Source organism: Panonychus citri, unplaced genomic scaffold, assembly GCF_014898815.1.
Source record: "Panonychus citri isolate SS breed McGregor unplaced genomic scaffold, ASM1489881v1 Contig00143, whole genome shotgun sequence".
NCBI lineage: Eukaryota > Metazoa > Arthropoda > Arachnida > Trombidiformes > Tetranychidae > Panonychus > Panonychus citri.
The window spans coordinates 994874-1014504 of record NW_026515548.1 but is presented as its reverse complement, the minus strand read 5'-3'; the positions used below and the strand labels follow the sequence as shown (position 1 = coordinate 1014504).

The 19631-nt window shown below is 32.8% G+C and overlaps 3 protein-coding genes and 1 long non-coding RNA gene across 4 annotated transcripts; 1 reads left to right on the top strand and 3 right to left on the bottom strand.

Moving 5' to 3' along the window:
* Positions 1-2849: 2849 nt before the first annotated feature.
* On the bottom strand, positions 2850-5401 carry LOC128396222 (uncharacterized). The gene is made up of 3 exons (XR_008326783.1): positions 4924-5401; positions 4409-4848; positions 2850-4236 (listed from the first exon to the last, which is right to left on the bottom strand). It is a non-coding gene; the product is annotated as an uncharacterized LOC128396222 (long non-coding RNA).
* Positions 5402-5455: 54 nt separating this feature from the next.
* On the top strand, positions 5456-8008 carry LOC128396220 (fasciclin-1-like). Its single transcript, XM_053356775.1, has one exon. The coding sequence runs from the start codon at positions 5942-5944 to the stop codon at positions 7880-7882; it is 1941 nt and encodes a 646-aa protein (XP_053212750.1). The 5' UTR covers positions 5456-5941; the 3' UTR covers positions 7883-8008.
* Positions 8009-11886: 3878 nt separating this feature from the next.
* LOC128396217 (ABC transporter G family member 20-like) lies at positions 11887-15319 on the bottom strand. The gene has a single exon (XM_053356773.1). It carries the CDS (start codon positions 14524-14526, stop codon positions 12100-12102), a length of 2427 nt encoding a protein of 808 aa, XP_053212748.1. The 5' UTR covers positions 14527-15319; the 3' UTR covers positions 11887-12099.
* A 1488-nt stretch (positions 15320-16807) lies between these two features.
* Positions 16808-19505, bottom strand: LOC128396221 (ATP-binding cassette sub-family F member 2-like). The gene is made up of 4 exons (XM_053356776.1): positions 19034-19505; positions 18169-18872; positions 17233-17949; positions 16808-17161 (listed from the first exon to the last, which is right to left on the bottom strand). Exons 1-4 carry the CDS (start codon positions 19323-19325, stop codon positions 17042-17044), a joined length of 1833 nt encoding a protein of 610 aa, XP_053212751.1. The 5' UTR covers positions 19326-19505; the 3' UTR covers positions 16808-17041.
* Positions 19506-19631: the final 126 nt, after the last annotated feature.

Below are 19631 nucleotides of genomic sequence, written 5' to 3'. Positions count from 1 at the left end.
GTGATTAAAGTTTTAATTGTTCACTCGGCGTTTGTGTGGGTTAACCAACTTTTTAACTGAAAACTTTTCCAATTTAGAAAATTGTTTTTCTCTCTCTCTCTTAAATTCAATGGATCTTATTGTTCAATTTAGTTTCTCAGTGACAATTAACTTAAATACAGAGATGATAATAAGGGAAGATAAAGATGAAGAGCTTGAAAGATTTGCGATGGATAAAAATGACAGAGAAAAAGATGATGATGATGATGAAACTTGAATAAAAAGTTCTCTTCTTTTCTAATTCTATTTTTGACTTTTCTTCTTTCAGAAAGAACAGATTTTCACAATTAGATTTAATCATCATCATGATAATCATAATAATCATCATCTTCTTAATCTTGTAACTAGTAATTTGGTTGGACTTCCGTTCAACAAGTTCCAACAATTTAGAGTCACACAAACACTAAACTGCTCTCTCTCTCTCTCTCTCTCTCTCTCTCTTTCAACATTAATTTGATTGTTGATTGCAATCAATTTGCAATAATCACTTTATCACATTTGCATATTAAGTAATTTACAAATGTAATAATTAACAGAAATCACGGTTCTAGTGAACGTGCAAGTTATACAAATCACAATTCGCAATAGTAGCAATTGATGAGAGATGATGATGATTGCAAGATGAATTTAATCGTTGTGATGATTTTATTGCAAAATAAAAACAATTTTGACGTAAAATTGAAACTGGATTAGCTTAAATTGCAATTGTAATAAAATATGATTGATTTACTTTTGAAGAAAGAAAAAAGGAAGAAAAGAAAATCATATTTCTCATAGAGAGAGAGAGAAAAGTTTCTTAATTCAGTTCATTGTATTTGTCCTAAATTCGTGTTGATGATCTTGAAATCATCTCTCATCTCTAATCATCATTTTCATCCTTTTCATCTCAATCATCTTACATTTGAAAAGCATTAAATATAAATGAAACTTTTTCTATTCCATTACTATGATGATGATGATGATCATTATTCGAGACAATTTATCATCAAATGAACAACTAATTTAGTTTAAATTGGAAATTGGAAAGATTTAACTCATTTACACAGAACATTATTCCATAGAATCACAATTATCATGATTACTCTCAGAATTTTTTTTCTTTATCTTCCTGTTAACATGTAAGTCGATTATTTTTGTGGCCATTGTATCATTAAGAGCCCACAGGGATGATTATGGTGATGATTGGGTGGGTAAAAAATGGATCATCATGATGAGAGAGTGAGAAAGGTGAATGAAGATAAGTGAACGTCTTTGGAAGTTTTCTCTCTCATTCTCTCCCATTGAACTGAATATTACTTAATAAAGATGAAGATGATAATTCAAAGACAATTTCTTTTTATCTCTTTTCTCATCTTCCTTTTTATCTTCATCTTCATCTTTACAGTTGTCATCTTTTCTCTCTGGGTTTTGTTAATCTTTTCCTATTAAATGTAATTCACTAAATTGAATCAAAAGAATAAGAAAGACAAATAGAAAGAGATGAAAAGTAAGAGAAGATAAAATTGATGATTCGAGGAAAAAAGAGAAAGTCAGTTAAATATAATATTAATTGAGAAAAGTAGGAAATTACAAATTTAAAGTTAATCATTTGCTTTTCATCAAGGATGTTGCTGTTTATCCTGTTAACTGATATCTTCTTCATCTTCTTCATCTTCTTTATCACTATCATCATGGTCGTTCTGTTTCTTTGTGTTCATCATCATCATTGTCATCACTTGATCTCTCTCTCTCTCTCTCTCTCACCTTCTTTTAGATTTTTTTTATATTCTTTTCCACCGAGAAATGGAATCAAGCTGAAAATAATTTTCTCATCGATTCTCTAGATCAGAATTCTCATCCTTATCATCTTCCCTGGTATCATGAATTTCACACGGAAACACGCAACAAAATATTCTCCTTCATCATCTTCCATAGTTGCTCCATCCACCCACTCCACCTTCTCTCCCTCTCCCTTTATTAACTCTCATCATGGAAAAATAATAACTACGAATCTTTTTGATTCGTTCTGTATGGTTAGTCCAGAATAATAAACGTTACAAAAGGTTCGTTAGGTTTCAGGGAATCCACACCCAGTTAAGTTTCAAGGACTGAACATGAAAAACATGATCAAAAAAGAGAGAGAATCTTTGTCTTCATTTATCATCACTCACTCTTCCCTTATCATCATCTCTCTCTCTCACTGTCTTTCTCTTCCTTCTAATTGACCTTCAAACTTGTCTTCTTCATCAATTTCTTCTCAAATCTCTCTCTCTCTCTCTCTCTCTCTCTCTCTCTTTGTTCATCATCATGTTTTTTTGTCTATGTTTGAATCAGAAACTTTGACAAGACAATAAACCAATAGCATCAATTGTTATTGTTCATCTTGCTGTTTATCATCATCGTTATCATCCAGATCGTTTTCTGGCTTTTGGGTGACATTTCATGAGATTCAATTAATTTACACAATTTAAGTAAATTGTGTTGTTTAATTGTTATCAGGTCCTTTCCCTCTAAACTAAATCATCTTCATGATTATCCTAATAATCTGATTCCTGATGGTAATGAATAAATTCATGATTGTAATCATGATAATGATGAATGTCAACTGAATTATGATTAAATTTGATTGATCAGACAAGAATTACTAACCAGCAACCTTTTTGTTTATTATTATCATGATTACTCATCTTTATCTAAGGGTAACAATTTAAATTGTTGTTCAAGTTTCTTACATGATTCAATCTTAATTCATTAATTGTGGTTGATGAAAAGCAACAATCAAGTAAATCAAGACGTTACTATTATTATATTAATATTACATTGATTGTAATTAGATTAAAGGATAAGAAATAAGAAAAGAATGAGAAAAATTTATTCAATACAATTAATTGTGATGATTATTTTTTCTCATTGAATATTATTAACATTGGAAAACAACAACAACAATTAACGACAATTTAAGTTTAACATGATTGGTTTCAACTAATATTGTTTTTTATTCATTATCAGTTTTCAAGGGTAAACGGATTTGATTATTTCAATTGCTATTATCAATTGTTGTTATTGTTTAATTTAATTGTCAATCAATCAGGAAATACACAAAGATCCTCTTTGTTGATCATTTAAATTGTTGTTGATTTAGTTTTGGAAAAGTTGTTGATTAGTTTGATGAGAAAGTTAGAAAAGTTTAAGAAAAGGTGAACTAAATTGTTATTGATTAGTTTTTGATTAATCAAAATTCAAGTGAAGATATTTAATTTTACCAAGTTTTAAATGTTAATTAACTTCACTTGATTAGCGTTGAAACAAAACAAATAATCAAAACTGATTGATTACCAGTCAAACAATTTAATGTTTAACCAAATTAACAAATTAAGTGAAAACTAGTTAATGTTAATCGATGCCAAATAATTGACATTGATTGGGATGAGTATTTAAATTGATTGTTAACTGATAACTGTTTCTGTCAACACTAAGCAATTAAATTACTCCTAATTATTGAGATGATAATCAAAACAAAATTGGAGATTTTTTTACATCAACAATCAAAGATCAGAGTGATTAACTTTTCTAATGATTTCGTTTTTCACTTGAAATGATTAACCATTGGATCTTTTGTTTTCTAATAGTTAAGTTAATTGTTGTTTCTCTTGTTATACAATTGAAACTAATTAACTGGAAACACTTTGAAAATATAAACTTTGACCTGTAAACAATAAAATTTAATCAGGTTCAAAGTTTAATTTCTTATGTGAATAATTAATCATGGACGTTAAAGAGAAACTGTTTTCATGAGAAAACAAAAATCGAATCTCAGATTAGCAACTCATCCTCTCTCTCTCTCTTTGGTCACTTTGTTGTGGTCATTAACTTTTTCCTTTTTGGTTATATTCTGGTGTTTATAAGTGTTTATGGCCCACCAATTAATCATCAACACTTATGCTGTTTCATTTTCTTGAATTTTAGATTACCTCCTTTCTTGCTTTGACTTATTTTGTATTAATTAAGGTCAAACGGAAAGGGCAGAAAAGGTCAGAAAATATACTGGAAAAACTTTTCTGTTTACGGATCGTTTTCCGTGAAATTTATGATAACGTTAATTGCAAGCAGAAAAAAGGGGCAAATGACTAATATCTAATTTGCATATTAACATCCACAGCTTATGTTCACTAATTTCCTTGGGCTGTTGTTGTTGAACTGTGTAATCCAAAAGGAAACCTAGAGAGAGAGAGAGAGAGAGTGTATGAGTGTGAGAGAGACAAAGGTAAAATACAGAGAGAGTGTGAGAGAGAGAGAGAGGATGGCTAATGAGAGGAAGATGAGAAAGAGAAAGAGGCAATGGAAGATAATGATGATGAAAGATACAGTAAAAAATGGTTGAAGTTGCTACCTGATCAGGTAAAAATGTGGTTGTTGTATGAGCTGTAAAAGGGAGGAGGGAGAAGAGAAATTTTAAAGAGAGAGAGAGATGATGATGATGTTGGTGTAAAAATGATTTAGCTGAAGCCAATGACAAGAAGCAGATTAAATAGACACTTTTTCATATGTAATCAATTGATTTGGAGGTTGAAGTGGATCCGAAAACCGTTGACATGACCTTATAAGGTGACTTGATGGAGACAGATGTAGATGGAGAGACAAGAAAAACAAACTCCATTCCGAGAAAATGTTCTAAGGCCATGGAAACCATCCACCTACCTTTACTTTCCATGGATAAATAGAAATTGTGTTTACAACACAAGAGAAAAAAGTAAAAATTTAAAAGAAACATAGAAACTGAAAGAGAGAGAGAGAAAAGAAAGAGAAAAAAGAGAGAGCGGGTGCCATCGGCTGTACAATAACCAAGAGAAAAAAGAAAGACGGGTTTTAACTCTCCCTTCTTTATCATCATTTTCTTCTTCTTACCTTGTTAATTTAATCTTCATCTTCTTACCTGTTTGCTTTTAAGTTTCTTTACTTTTCTTCAACTCACCAGCATCTTTTTTTCTTCACCATCATCCTCATCTTCTTCTTCTTCTTCTTTCTCTCTTTTTCTCTTTCACTCCAAAAAGGTTGTTGTTGTGTTGCTGTTACCCGTTTTTCTTAAGACCAAAAGACCGGCTCTTGGTACAAGAAGAGAAAAGATGAAGATAAAGAAGATGATGAACAAGAAAAGGCAAAGAAAGAAAAAGAAAAAAAAATATTATTAAGAAAGGTAAGTGAGGGGAAAAAGAGAAAAGAAGAAAGGTAAAAAAAATGGAAGAGAAAGAAAAGAGAGACAAAAGTAAGAGAAGAAACTTACCTATTCCTTTGGTTCCCTTCGATCCCTCAGCCAATCAATTGGCTTCATTCAAAAAATGTTCTTTGTGCGCATGCGCCCCTTCGGTTTCCCTTCCATTTTCCATTTTCCCCCTTCCTTTGGGTGTGACAACAGAATCGAAGCTTTTACAACATCGTTTGGAGATAAAGCTTTGCCTTTTTCTTTCCTCTGTGTTTCAAATTTTCTCATCTTCATTAGATTATAACTTTACTCTTTTTTCCTCTCATCTTTACCTGGTAATTGTTTTCCTTTTTTCGTTAATTTGTGTTCTAATTTTATTGTAAGTTGGACATTAAGAGGAAATTTTCAATCATCATTTAATCTTCAACAAACATTCCGTCTCTTCATTATTGTTTCAACAAAATTCGAATTGTGAAAAAAAACCACCAAAATTTCACCGACAACTTTTTTTTCCTTAATTTAAATATTCGCCTAATCTCATCTCTTCTTCTCTTCTTCTCTTTTTCTTTTTTCATTGCAATTGTGACACAGTTTTTTCTTCTCTCTATTTCTCCATTAACATTGTGACTCAAATTTCCAACACTGGCCATAAGTTAATCAATCTTTTTTTTTGTTACATATTTTTTTTCTTCTCTCGCATAATTACTCTTACATTTTAAAATAATGTTCATCTTGTCATTATTTTTGTGGTTATCCATTTTGACTCGGGATAGTTTCGGTCAAAATGAAAGTATTTTTCAATGGGTTTCAAAAGCTGGTAAATATACCAAATTCCTTGAACAATTAAGAATTGATAATCCAAAGCTGACGCAGGTTATCAATTCTAATTTTCTTGAAGTGACCGCTCTCATACCCGATAATAATGCTTTCTTACGATTTGGTAAATCTTCTAATGACTTAATTGCTGCCCATCTTCTCACTAACTCCTATAACACGGATAGCCTTCTTAAATTGGAAAATGTTGCCTCTTATGATGTTAAACGGCCAAAACTTCGTTTCACCAGTGGATTTAGCAAAACTACTAATAAAACTGAAGTTTATGTTCTAAATGCTAGAATCTTGGAAAGCCATAAAGTAGGTGATTCAATGGTGCATATTATCGATCGTGTTCTAGACCCACCTAAAGCTACATCCCCTGTTGCCCCTCTCGCTGTTGAATGGATTAACAATCATAATATTTACCCAAGTATCCAAGTTAGAGGCGGTGTAGATGCTTTCTCATCTCTCATCAACTCAACTAACGCGGCACAATATTTCGACTGTTTAGCTTGTACCTTCTTTGTTCCAACTCAAATTGATTCGGGAACAGCAAACCTTATCAATCGTAATGTTATCATTGGACACATTATCCCAAATCATGTTCTTTTCTTGCGATCTATGAACAATACCACCCCTTATAAAACTAAGGCTGATTCAAATGAATTAAGTGTACAACTTTTCAAAGAGGTTCGAGGCCTTGATGAAAGTGCTGTTTCTTACATTCATTCTTCAACTAAAGGTACCTTAAAAAGTATGCGACTTGGAAACACAAGGGTTAAGGTTATTCAAGGAGATATTCCTGTTAGCAATGGTGTTGTTCATATTATTGAAAAGCCATTGATCATTACCGACATGTCTGTTTTGGATTACCTTAAAGAAGAAAGCTCTACATCTTTATTGAAATTCTTCAACCTCATTCAAGAATTTTCTAGCCTACGATCATATTATTCACGTGGTGATGCTAGCCGACCATTAACCTTGTTTGCCTTTACCAATGAAGCCTATGAATCGGTTAGGAATGATATCAATATTCTTGCTCGAAATAGAACTGCTATGGAAGAGTTAATGAAATTACACTTTGTCGATAATGAAGTTATTACTTCTCAAAATGCTGCTACAATCAAGGAAAAAGCTTCACTTGCCCCAAACAAAAAGTTATACTTCTCGGTTGCTGCCGATCGATTATACGTTGAAGGTGATGGTGTTAAAGCCGCAACAGTCTTACAAGATATCGCTTGTACCAATGGTGTCATTCATGTGATCAATAAGGTTCTTGGTATTCCCAGTTCCCCAATCAAAGATAAACTTCGAGAAGATCCTCAATTACGAACAACTTTCACCGTTGCTGAAAAAATGCGATCCGATTGGATTAACAAATTAGGTAATTCTGCTAAAAACTTCACCTTATTCGCTCCATCTGAAGCCGCTTGGAAAAAACTTGCTGAGGCTGACCCATCATCTCACAAACAATTGGTAGACGGTCTTTATGCTGACAATGCCATGAACATCCTTAACCGACATTTGGTTGAAAATCAAGCCATTTCATTGGAAAATTTGAGTTCAATGCTGGTTGTTAATACCGTAAACTCACAACTTCAAATTGAGACCAAAGCTTTACCAGGAGATCAAAAAGTTATTCTTAAATACATGCAACTTAAAAGTACCATCGTTCGACCTGATATCAAAGCAATAAATGGTTACATTCATGAAATTGATACAGTCCTCATGCAAGATTCAGACCTTAAAGTTGACCCATCAGCAGTGAGAAGCTCAGCACCATTTACTTGTGTCAGTCCAGCCATAATTTTTATCTCATTCGCAGCTTATATTCTCAAATTATTCTAGAAAATCTCATTTTTAGCAAAATTTTAAAAAATGAAGACCCAAATTGACCAAATGTTTTCAACAAAAACTGTAACTTTTAAAACTGTAATAAATGACTCTATGAAGACCTTGGACAATTTATATAAATTTTATTATGGTTTTCATTTAATTATGTATTTAATGATATCTGAATATTATTATTATTATTATTATGTTAACAAAGAGAATCGGGTAAATGAATTTAAATTTTTGTTTGTTCGTATTACGATTTGAATATAACAAATTGATACTTGAACTTTGAATCATTTAAAGAAAAAGTTTTCAAATCTTCAATTCACCAGCCGGAATACAAGTTCGCCTGTGAAGGTAAAATGTGTAAGTGAAAACTTCGCCACAATTTTCACAAGTCTGAGCTCGGTGGTAATGATCGTTCATGATATGGTCTTTCCATAGACGGACTTTCGGGTAAGTTTGGTTACAATGGAAACATCTGATGTTCTTGCCGACGAAATAAGGCTTAGGATTTGGAAGACTTTCCTCAATTAGTCTGTAGAATTTAACCAATTCTTCTTGGGCGGGGGAAAGTGGATATTTAACTTTACATCCTCGTGGCTTTTTACCAGTAGATGAAGGAGGTTCAGGAGAGTAGGTGGTGTCACTGTGGACATTATTATTATTGTTGTGTCCATCGGCATGCAAATCAATTGGTCCTTCATTTTGAACGTCAGATTGTTGATTGTTTTGAGCATCGGCTTGAGATGATGGATTTTGTACATCTATGTGAACATCAATGTGAACATCGTTAGTAGAATCATCTTGTTCCTCTATTGAACCATTATGCTCATGGTTTGTGAGAGAAAGATCCAAGTTATTTAAACGGTTAATTATATCATCAGCTTTGGAAGCATCAATCAGGTGGGAACCTTTGTACAATAGATCGTATAAGCATTTTAATCCAGTTTCATCTAAACCAGGAACTTTAATTGAACCGAGACATTCAAGATCATGTCCTTTCTCCTTTGAATACTCAAGAGCATGATAAAATTTTGATGAAACACATCTAAGTAAATCTTTGTGAATATGTTGAACTGAACCATCACCTCCAATCACCTTAAGGTCAGGATCAACTTTTAGACGCTCGGATTTTAAAAGGTTATAAGACACTGAGGTTTTTAGTTTTAAAACTATTTTGGGTGGCATAATTTCCTCGACAACAGAACAAACCTATCAATTCAATTATCGATTAATAATTAAATAAATAATAAATAAATAAAAAAGAAACAATGAAAAGGCACCAATGGAACAGAATTTCAGTCAAATTCTCAACCTATCATTTAGAATTAATCATTTTTATTTTCCCATACAAACGAACACGGTGGCGCCATCTCTCCGCCGAATTCAAAACTAATTCGGTATAGGGGAAATTCAAAAATCAATCAACAGTCACTCGAATTGTTTTCCTTGTTTCTTGTTTTAATCACTTCTCTTCAATTTGAACAATTTTGTGATTTTCTTTGTTTTGAAAGTGGTGGTCGTTGTTGTTTAAACTTCAGAGTCACGTTCTTTACTATAAAGAGACTACTCAAAATAGAAACCAAATCAATTCCTTAAAAATGTTGGTCTTCAAGCTTTATTTTTATGTTCCAAAGTTACTGGATTTCCCTGAGAATGTGTATAAAAAAATGATTTGTGATGCTTCTTGTAAGGATCTTGATGATTTACTTGATGTTGAGGTTAAGAGGTTTTCGAATTTCATGAGATTTGACTTGACTGTTACTCCTTATTTTCGTAAGCGTATGGATAATGCGACCATGATTATCGGTTTATACGATAAAGTGTATCCATGCTATGATTTACTACCAATCCCGGAAAAGGTGTTGGTCGATGTCATCAAAAAGGGTCGAAAGAGTTTAAAAGATTTCTTGAGAGATTATCATCTATTCAATTTTAAAAGTGTTGCTTTGGAGATAGAAAAGACATTTCAAAGTGATTTGAGGGATTGTAATCTGTTTCCTATTTTCAATGGAAACTATCGACTTGTTATTAGATTATAGCTTTGGTCAGGCTTTGATCTCTTCCACTGACACAATTGTATTTACTTTTTTCTTATAATTATTGTAATTATTGATTGTTTATCATTTCATTAATTTTTCTTAAAATTGTTATTGATTAGATGGAAGCAATTGCCATTGATGACCTGAAAAGTTGGCAGCCATAATTGGATCCCGAGCCTGAACGATTTACAAGAACACAAATTGCTAAAATTGGTTAGACTTGAACCATTTAAATTTTTGATAAAATTGATTGAAATTGAAATTTGAAAAGCAAAGCTCATTTTCATCTTAATACTTTGTACCAAAAAAGACGAAAATAAATTGTTAACAATTTAGATTTGATCACTAAAATTACACATTCATTGGAAATTGTATCGAGTATTGAAAAGTTAATGAGAATCACTTGTCAGGAAAATGATGATTGGTGTTCTCACTTCATTTCTTTCCTTAGGGTATGAGAAGTGAATTTATTGAACAATTAGATGCAATGAACAATTGAGAAGAAAGAGATTCCCGTTAATTAAATTAATTGAAGTTCTATGAGTTAACCATGTGCACTTGGAATTATATTATAAGCGAAAGAGAGATGGAGCTCATGTTCCTTCAGTTTCTCTCCTTCAGATGCTTTCATTTTATTTTCTTCTTGTTCTTTTCTATTTGTCTGTGTATTATTTTTCTTTTTTTTCTTATTTTCTTTTTTTTTCTCTTGTGTTTTAAGTGATTTTCGATTAAAAATGTCAAATAAAACATTTTTAAAACTCAAACCATCGGTTAACTACAACGTTTTAAAAGCAAAACTTCAGAAAACTGATCCAGACTTGAAAGTTATCGGAGGTGATGGTTCAGTCCAACATATTCACAAAGATTTACTTAGATGTGTTTCATCCAAATTTTATCATGCTCTTGAGTATTCAAAGGAGAAAGGACATGATCCCGAGTGCCTTGGGGCCATTAAAATGCCTGGTTTAGATGAATATGGGTTAAAATGCTTATACGATCTATTGTACAAAGGTTTTCATCTTACTGATCCAAGTAGAGCTGATGACGTTATTGCCCGATTAAATAATTTGGATATTCCATTGGCCAATCAGGAAAAAAATGGTTCCATTGATGTAGAAACTAACGATGATGATGGTCATCCTGTTGGAAAAAATTCATCTCGAAATGATGCTCAAAGAAAACATCAACACCAATCTAATGTTCATAATGATGGACGGAATGATATTCCCAATGATGCTCATAACAACGTAAATAGTGATAACTACTCTCCAAAGCCGCCTTCATCTACCGATTCAACGGATTCTTCATGGTCAAACCGTTTACGGATTCGTAAGCGAAAAATTTTTACTTCCTCGTCAGCTGATGAATCAGATCCAAGCCCAACTCCAATCACAGTGAAACCCAATCCAACAAAAACTCCAAATCCATCTAAAACCACCACAACTGCAACTCCAACCACACAAACCTCTTCAACATCCATCAAATTAACTGAATCACAAGCAACTTTCGCAACGCCCATCAGCGCATCAAGACGAAGCTCTAAACTTATGTCTCCATCAAATGATGACAATGATGAGCCCAATGCAATTTCTCAAGAAGACCGAGATATTCAGAGAATCACTTCTGTGATAAAAAGCTTCCTCCCACATCCTGCATGCTTCCTAGTTGAGGATGGTAATTTAGAGTGCTTTGTATGTGGTGAAATCTTCCGTTATCGTGATAATTGGCGAAGACATTTACTCGAACAGCACTTTCACCTTACCTTCTTGTGTCCTTCATGTGGACAGAAATTCAAGAGAAGAGGAAAATGCTCGGAACATATGTTAAAGTGTCGTTAGAATAATGAATAGTTATGGACAAATAGCCTTACAGAAATAACTAATTTCTTATTCTCATCATCATCTTTCTCTCTCTCCCTCATCATTAATCATCAAACCCGCGAACGCAAATCGACCTACAAACGCAAACTAATCTCTATGCATTAAATTATTTCCTTTTATTTAAATTCTACAAAATCACAAAATGGGAATGCTTGGTAATATTTTTTTTAACTCACACACACAACACACAACACACACACACTAAACACTAAGTTACAAATAAACAATCATGACAAGAGATTATAAAATTATCTTTAATATACATAATTAAACGTCAAAGTTGATTAAAGTTTGTCATTAATCATCATCTTTTCACAAATGCTAATATTTTGTAACTCAACAAATGAAGACCAACAATCCAAGCAAAAGTGATCAGATATCCTTGGAAAGCGATCGGAGTCGAAGCCGGTAAACCTCTGGTCATTATGGTTCGAAGTCCTTCTGCTGGTAAAGTCGCCGGTAAATACATTGTGGCCCATTTAGCGTAATAGGGAAGCGTCTTATTGGTCCAAAGGACACCCGAAAGTGTAAACGAACCCAGTAAAATGGCATTACAAACAACCGCACAAGCCGAAAGGGTGGGAAGTGCCGCTGCGACCAATAATCCTGTTCCAATCCCGGCTAAACATTGGAGTAATAGTAATCCAAGGGCTTCAAAAGGTGACCCTTTACACGGAATGTCCAGTAAATAGACGCAGAGGAAGAAAATGATACACGTTGAGATGGACGAGAAAAAGAATTGAGTTGTCACATGTGAGATTATTATCTGTCCAATGGAAACACCAGCAGCGTAATTACGTTCAAACATTCCGTCAGTTTTATCGGTAATTATGACCAGAACCATAATGGCACAAGATATTGAATAAGTGATGATTACAATCAATCCTGGTCCACCAAATCCTCGAACTCCAAGATAATCGACTTTCTGTTTCTCACCGAATATCGTTTTCTCAAGTCTTATCGGAAGTTGGCCTACAAATGGATTGTAACCTTTATCTCTTAACGCAGTGAATATAAAATCTTGATAAATTTCATCGATGGTCACCTCAACGGTTATCATTAATATTTTACCAGTTATATCACCGTGAATTTTTACAATTGAATCATTGGCAACCACATCGAACTCCTTTTCGGCGAATCGAGTTTTCAATATGATGGCCGATGAAAAGTTGGCCTTAATCACCATGTAACCCCATAGATCTCGTGTCTTGACATCTTCTCGTGCCTTAGTTACATTATCATAAGGAATTTTAGTGAATACAAAAGAGTTAAATTGTTCCAATAATCTTGTACTCAGACAAGGCTCTCCGGACGCTAATGCTGAACAATTTTCGTAATTAATTATGGCCATTTTTAGACCTTGCGGTGTCCCGCCGATGCAGGCACAATAAGTTATCACAACGAGCAAAGGTACAATCACACGGCCGATCATCGGCTCAGGGCGACGGATATTTTGGATCATTTGTCGCCAGACCAAACAGCGAAATCGTATTGTCCAATCGTCCATTTCATCGGAAGTTGAATTAGACGATAATGAGAGAGGTGAGTTTGACGAAGATATCGATGGATTGGATGAAGATGCTGAAGATGTTGATGAAGATCTTAATTGTGAGAAAAGTGCAAGTTTAGGAACATCTTTTTGACTACTTTGATTATCATCTTCGTAATTGTTATTATCGTCATTAGAATCAATTATTTCACTTTCAATTGAATCATTGAATTGATAAGAGTTTCTGGTTATCATCTTTGATGAGCTTGGTTTACAATCAGTTTCTTTAAATTGTTTGTATTCATCAATCTCATTGATATCAACGTAAGTTGATTGATTGTCCAGTCTGATCATTTGAACATTGTCCTTATTTGAAACTGGACTATTTGAGATCATTATTTCCTTAGGTAGCTTTAGATTAACTTGTTTAGGTTCACCGTTTTTATCGTTTTCTTCATGGTCCATCTTTGTCAATTTCGAACATTTTAACTTCTTATTTACACAAATTCGAAATAGAACATCTTCTAATGAATTGGAATTATATCTTTTCATCAGGTCATTTGGCGCTCCTTCGACCAGAACTTGTCCTTTACTCATGAATCCAACAGAATCGGCTCTTCGACATTCTTCAATGTAATGGGTGGTGATTATGACGGTTATTCTTTCGTTAACTGTGAGCTCGACTAGAAATTTCCAAATTCTCTCTCTCAATGCAGGATCAACCCCGACAGTCGGTTCATCGAGAATCAATAGTCTTGGTCGATGGAGTAAAGCGGACATAAGGGAAACCCTTCGCTTTTGACCCCCTGAAAGTGTCCCAATGTACTGATTTGGATCAGGTAAATCAAATAATTTGATTAAAAGGTTAATCTGTTGATAAAGGATCTTTGGTGGCATCAGATAAAGATTACCAAAGTAAATCAACATTTCCTCAACGGTTAAATCATCATGAAGAGCAATATCCTGGGGCATAAAACCAACACCCACACCAGGTACTCCACTTTCAGGTGATCCCGCCGGGTAACCAAATATTGATATTTCCCCCTGATCCGGTTGACGACAGCCCATGATACATTTGAGTAACGTTGTTTTACCACAACCACTTGGTCCAAGAAGGCCATAAATTTGGCCCATCGGAATCGTTGTATTCACATTATCCAGGACAACATTTCGAGCAATTTTTGGTCCATAAGAGACTTGTAATTGTTTCACCTTAACAGCAACAGTTTCCTCGACCTCCATTTGGACTAACAATTAGATCACACAATTAAATATCACGTAACAACAATTAGACCAATAGATTCAAGTTATTTCACCAGGTACAAAGATGTAATAAGAAAGGGCTTGGAAATAGAGCCAAGCCCAAAACGTGTTGATTTAAAATGAGCACAATGTTGAAAATTGTATCACAAAGAAACAAAGGAAACTCAATGAAAGAAAAAGTAAAATGAGATGAACAGATGAAATATCGATATGGATGTAAATTCAATCAATTATTTGCCGATGATCAGTTAATTGTTCTCATATTAAAAGGTCAGGTTAAAGTTGAGCCGATCAATAAGTTTAATGTGACATTAAAACATTGACAAGGAAAAAAAAAGTTTCGATTGATAAATATAACGACAGTTAATGTAAACAAAATGTTCTCATTGAACGATAATTAAAATGGTTGAATAAATGACCAGTTCAATTACAACATCATCTTAATTGTCCATTAGGAGCTGTTTAGATTAACAGAAATTAAAATAATAATAATAATAAAAAACTGGTTGATTAACAGTAAATCGAGAAACTTAAACAATCAACCAGATCACAGATTAATTAGAATCGTTGATAACGTAATATATTTTAACAAAATTAAAAACAAGAATCAAAGTATAAATAAAATGTTGATTTTTTTTCCTTTTCAAAGAAAAGTGTATAATAAGTGTATCTATTCCCGAGGCCTTTTTCCGCTCTTGTTTTCAGTGAATATCATTATCACCATGAAGATAGAAAGTAAAAGTTACTCAAAATCGGTTGAATGAATAACCTGAATGAAGAAGAAACAAAAAAGTCAAGCAAAGAAAGAAAAAAGAAAGAACCATTTTCAAGGTAGAAAAGAGGTAGAGAGAGAGAGAGAGAGAGAGAGAGAGAGAGGAGGGAGAACTGAAGAAAGTGGGAATATATCATGAAACTGGTTCTTCGCCTCTTCAATGGTTACAGGGTATTTCTGAATTTCCACCAACATCAATTACAAGAACAAACTTTAGTTGAATTAATTTGCAAATGATATTAATCTTACCTTGACCATCATCATGATGTTATAATGATTTTGTTTCACAAATAATTACTTTCACTTTCTTCCTTTATGATTAACTATCTGTTGATTGTTCATTAAAAATATACATAAAATGTAATCAACCTTGTGTATTGATGATATTAAATAATCAATTTCGTTTCTTGAACTAATAATAATTCAGTAATTGATAATTGTAGACATTAACTTTTAGCCGAGAAACTTTTTCATCTAAAGGATAAAAATATTGTTTCTGTCATAGTAATTAACTTTTCTCAACAATTTCATCTCATTCCTGGTTAATTATAATTATATTTTTATCAGTTTATATTTTAATTTCTAATTGTTCTCAATTTTAATTGAAATGTCAACCAGTTGATTAGATTATATTGTTTGATTCAAGTTGAATGAGAGTTAATTTAATCATTTTAATCCTTAATTACGGATAAGATAAAATCACCTTGACCAAAAAGGTAATCATTAAACACTGATACTCAAATTAAATTGACTCGGTAATCAAGGTTTTCACTTTCATTGTGATTAAAGTATTAACAATTTACTGATTGTTTAGATTTACCAATGAACTTACACAACAATGTTCTTGATTAGATTTTCAATTGTTTCAAATTCCCATTTCTCTCTATCGATGCAAATAACCAGTTAATTTAATTCAAATTGTTAATTATTCAACTTTCTTTTAAAAAACTCTCTTCCTTGACCAACTCATCTGCTGATTGTGAAAATTAGTAAATTAATTTTAATGGTACAACAATAAAATTAACTGACGATGACAAATTATGACTAATTGTTGTTGATGAAAAATCACAACAATTCCCCGATTGTTGAATTAACATTTTCCAACCCTAAGAACTTTTTAATGTTCATTATATCATTTGGACAATTAACTGAATTTCTTGATTAGATAATTTCCATAATTTCGCTACTTTATGATTGTTGATTGTCATTATTTTCTAGACAATTGTCTTAATATTTCCCGATTAGATGATTTTAGATAAACACCAAAGGCTAAATAGAAGAAATTTTCTTTCTTTCAAGAAAATGAATCAGCAGAAAATTTTCAATAAACTTGAATGAACAAAATGTTAGAAAGATAAAAAAAGAATTGATTGAAATTGGAAACTAAGAAAATTAATAATCTCCCATCATTCATTTTGACAATCAAATGATGGAATAACAAACAATATCTTAAGTTCATCAGCCTAAGAGATGATTGAACAAATGAAATTGGAAAGTTCAAATCGTTTATCTGTATAAGTCGACGTTTAAAGTATTCGGTTCATTGAGATACAAAAAGATTCCAATAGATTCGTCATGAGATAGCAAAAGTTATCAACATCAGAGTTGTAGAAAATTGATATTGCACGTATCTTGAAACTCCAATGATTTTGTTTTGGGTAGAAAACAGAAAATTACGAATGAACAATTTATTGATAAGAATTATAGTTAGAATCATGTTCATCATTCGGGCTTGGCATTTTCTTTCATAATTCGCTTCTTAAGAAGATTCTTGTAAGCTAAAATATCCTTTCCCCATTTGGTGATTGTTTGATTTTCACAAATCCAAATTTCTTTTGCAACCTAAAAGATATAAAAATAATTAGTATTGATAAAAATATGACAATTATTAATTAGACAATGTCAATAATTACCTGACTGATAAGTCTAAAGTCGTGACTAACGAGCATCAAACCTCCATCGAAATCGTTGATTGCATCAGCAAGAGCATCAATTGTTTCAATATCCAAGTGATTAGTAGGTTCGTCTAGAAGTAGCATGTGAGGTACTTGCCATGCAAGCCAAGCAAAAACAACTCGACATCGTTGACCATCAGATAATTGTCTGATTGGACAAATTTGCTGTCGACCTGTTAAACCATAGCGACCAATAATTTTTCTCATTTCTTCACGTTCTTTAACATCGGGAAAAGCTCTCATCATGTAATCTAAAGCTGATACATCCAAGTCTAACAATTCATGGAGATGTTGATGATAACGCCCTAGGCGAAGGTGAGAATTTTTCCTAACAAGACCATCAGTTGGGACTAATTCACCATAGATAAGTTTCAATAGAGTTGATTTACCAGCCCCATTGGGGCCAACTAATGCAATTCTCGAGTCAAGATCAACACCAAACTCAAGATTTTTGTAAATCAATGGACCATCATCCTTATAACGGAAGGAAACGTTTTGCACCATTATCACAGGAGGAGGTATTCCACCACAGGAGGGAAAATAAAAGGTCAAAGTTTTGTCGGAAACTACTTTTTCTGTTAAACCTCCAGCGACCATTTTAGCCAAAGTTTTTTCTTTACTCTGAGCTTGACGAGCAAGTTTAGCACTACCATGACCAAAACGAGCAATATATTCCTGAGAGATTGGAATAAAAAAAGAGGATTAATCAATTTGCAATAAAATGGAAACTTTCTTCAAGATAACAAACTATCAGTTGAAAAAAAATCGCTTCACCGTATTAAGCATCGCAATTAGTTTATAAAATTAGTAGTAGTGAAACTAAAAGCTAAGATTCGGCATCCAATTCATCCTTTGATAGTTAACTTAATAGAGATAATTGTTGATAATACTTACTTTCATGTGTGATATTTGAGATTGTTCCCAATTGTATCTTTTAGCTTGATTTTCCAATAATTCAAGTCTAGTTTTAACAAAAGCATCGTAATTACCACCATAATAGTGTAACTTTCCATTATAAAGATGAATTATATTGGTACAAATACCATTCATGAAGTCCTGAGAGTGGGAAACCATAACTAAGATTCTTTTATAATTTTTCAATTCTTCTTCTAACCAGACACAAGCATCTAAATCAAGATGATTTGTTGGCTCATCGAGTAGTAAAAGATGAGGCTTAACATATAAAGCTCTGGCTAAAGCGATTCTCATTCTCCAACCTCCAGAAAAATCTTTACATGCTTTAGCTTGCATTTCTGCAGTGAATCCTAAACCATGGAGGATGTAAGCAGCTTTTGCTTGAGCTTTGTCAGCACCAATTTCATCCAATCTTTCATAAATGTCCATTAATTGATCCTGAGATTGTTCGTCATCATTTTGAACAAGTTCTTCAGCTAATTTTTCTAGTCTGGCTCTCTCTTGGTCGACATCTAGAACAGCTTCCAAAGCCGATTTATTGGAAGGCGGAATTTCACGAGTTAAATGATAAATATCAATTTGATCAGGAATTGGAATCTCTCTTTTTCCAATAGCTGATAGTAGAGTACTTTTACCAGAACCATTAAGACCAATCAGACCATAACGACGACCACAATTAAGTTCTAAATAAAGAAGAAATTAAAGACGAATCATTAGAATCGAGTGAAAAGAAAAAAATGACACAATTGATAGTTCAATGAAATGAGAAAGAAAAAAAAATCAAAAGTATAGATAGAAGTAGTTAAAGACTATTTGTAGAATAATCCAGAAAATAAAAACCAACCTAATTTAGTATCAGTTAACATTTCACATCCATGAAAAGTTAATGAGAAATTATCAATCTTGATATCCCTTGATCGAGGATGAACTCCAAGGACACCAGTACATGATCGAAATTCAGCATTAATGTCCAAATCTCTTTCCATTTTCGCGACCAGTTCATCTTCGGCATCACCTTTACCACAATTTTTCACCCCATTAGTTGAATCTTTTGGTGTCTCTTTTTTGGTTACATCTCTTGCTTTGGCTTGTTCCTTTTTCTTGGCTTCACGTTTCTTTTTACTATCAGAAGGCATGATGATCAATCAGCTCGATTAATAGACAACAGAGAGAAACAACAATTTAAACAAATTTAACACTAAATTATTTTCCGACTAAAGGAAATATACAATTAACAGGCAAAAGTGTACAAATTAAATTGTAATTACACAATTAAGAATCAAACAATCAACAAATTCCCCAACCAATCAGCATGGGCAAAGAATAGAAGAGAAGGGGTAAATAGCTTCTTCCATCTGTGGGGAACCGATACAACTAAGGAAGAAAAGCGCGAAATTTAAATTGAATTTTCCAAGAGATTCAATCGATTGAAATAATTTAAT

Coding starts and splice junctions, on each gene's coding strand:
- LOC128396221 (XM_053356776.1), bottom strand. CDS start 19,325: ATGCCTTCTGATAGTAAAAAGAAACGTGAAGCCAAGAAAAAGGAACAA. Junction 18,873..19,033: donor GTTAACTGATACTAAATTAG/GTTGGTTTTTAT, acceptor TTCTTTATTTAG/AACTTAATTGTGGTCGTCGT. Junction 17,162..17,232: donor ACTTTAGACTTATCAGTCAG/GTAATTATTGAC, acceptor TATATCTTTTAG/GTTGCAAAAGAAATTTGGAT.
- LOC128396220 (XM_053356775.1), top strand. CDS start 5,942: ATGTTCATCTTGTCATTATTTTTGTGGTTATCCATTTTGACTCGGGAT.
- LOC128396217 (XM_053356773.1), bottom strand. CDS start 14,526: ATGGAGGTCGAGGAAACTGTTGCTGTTAAGGTGAAACAATTACAAGTC.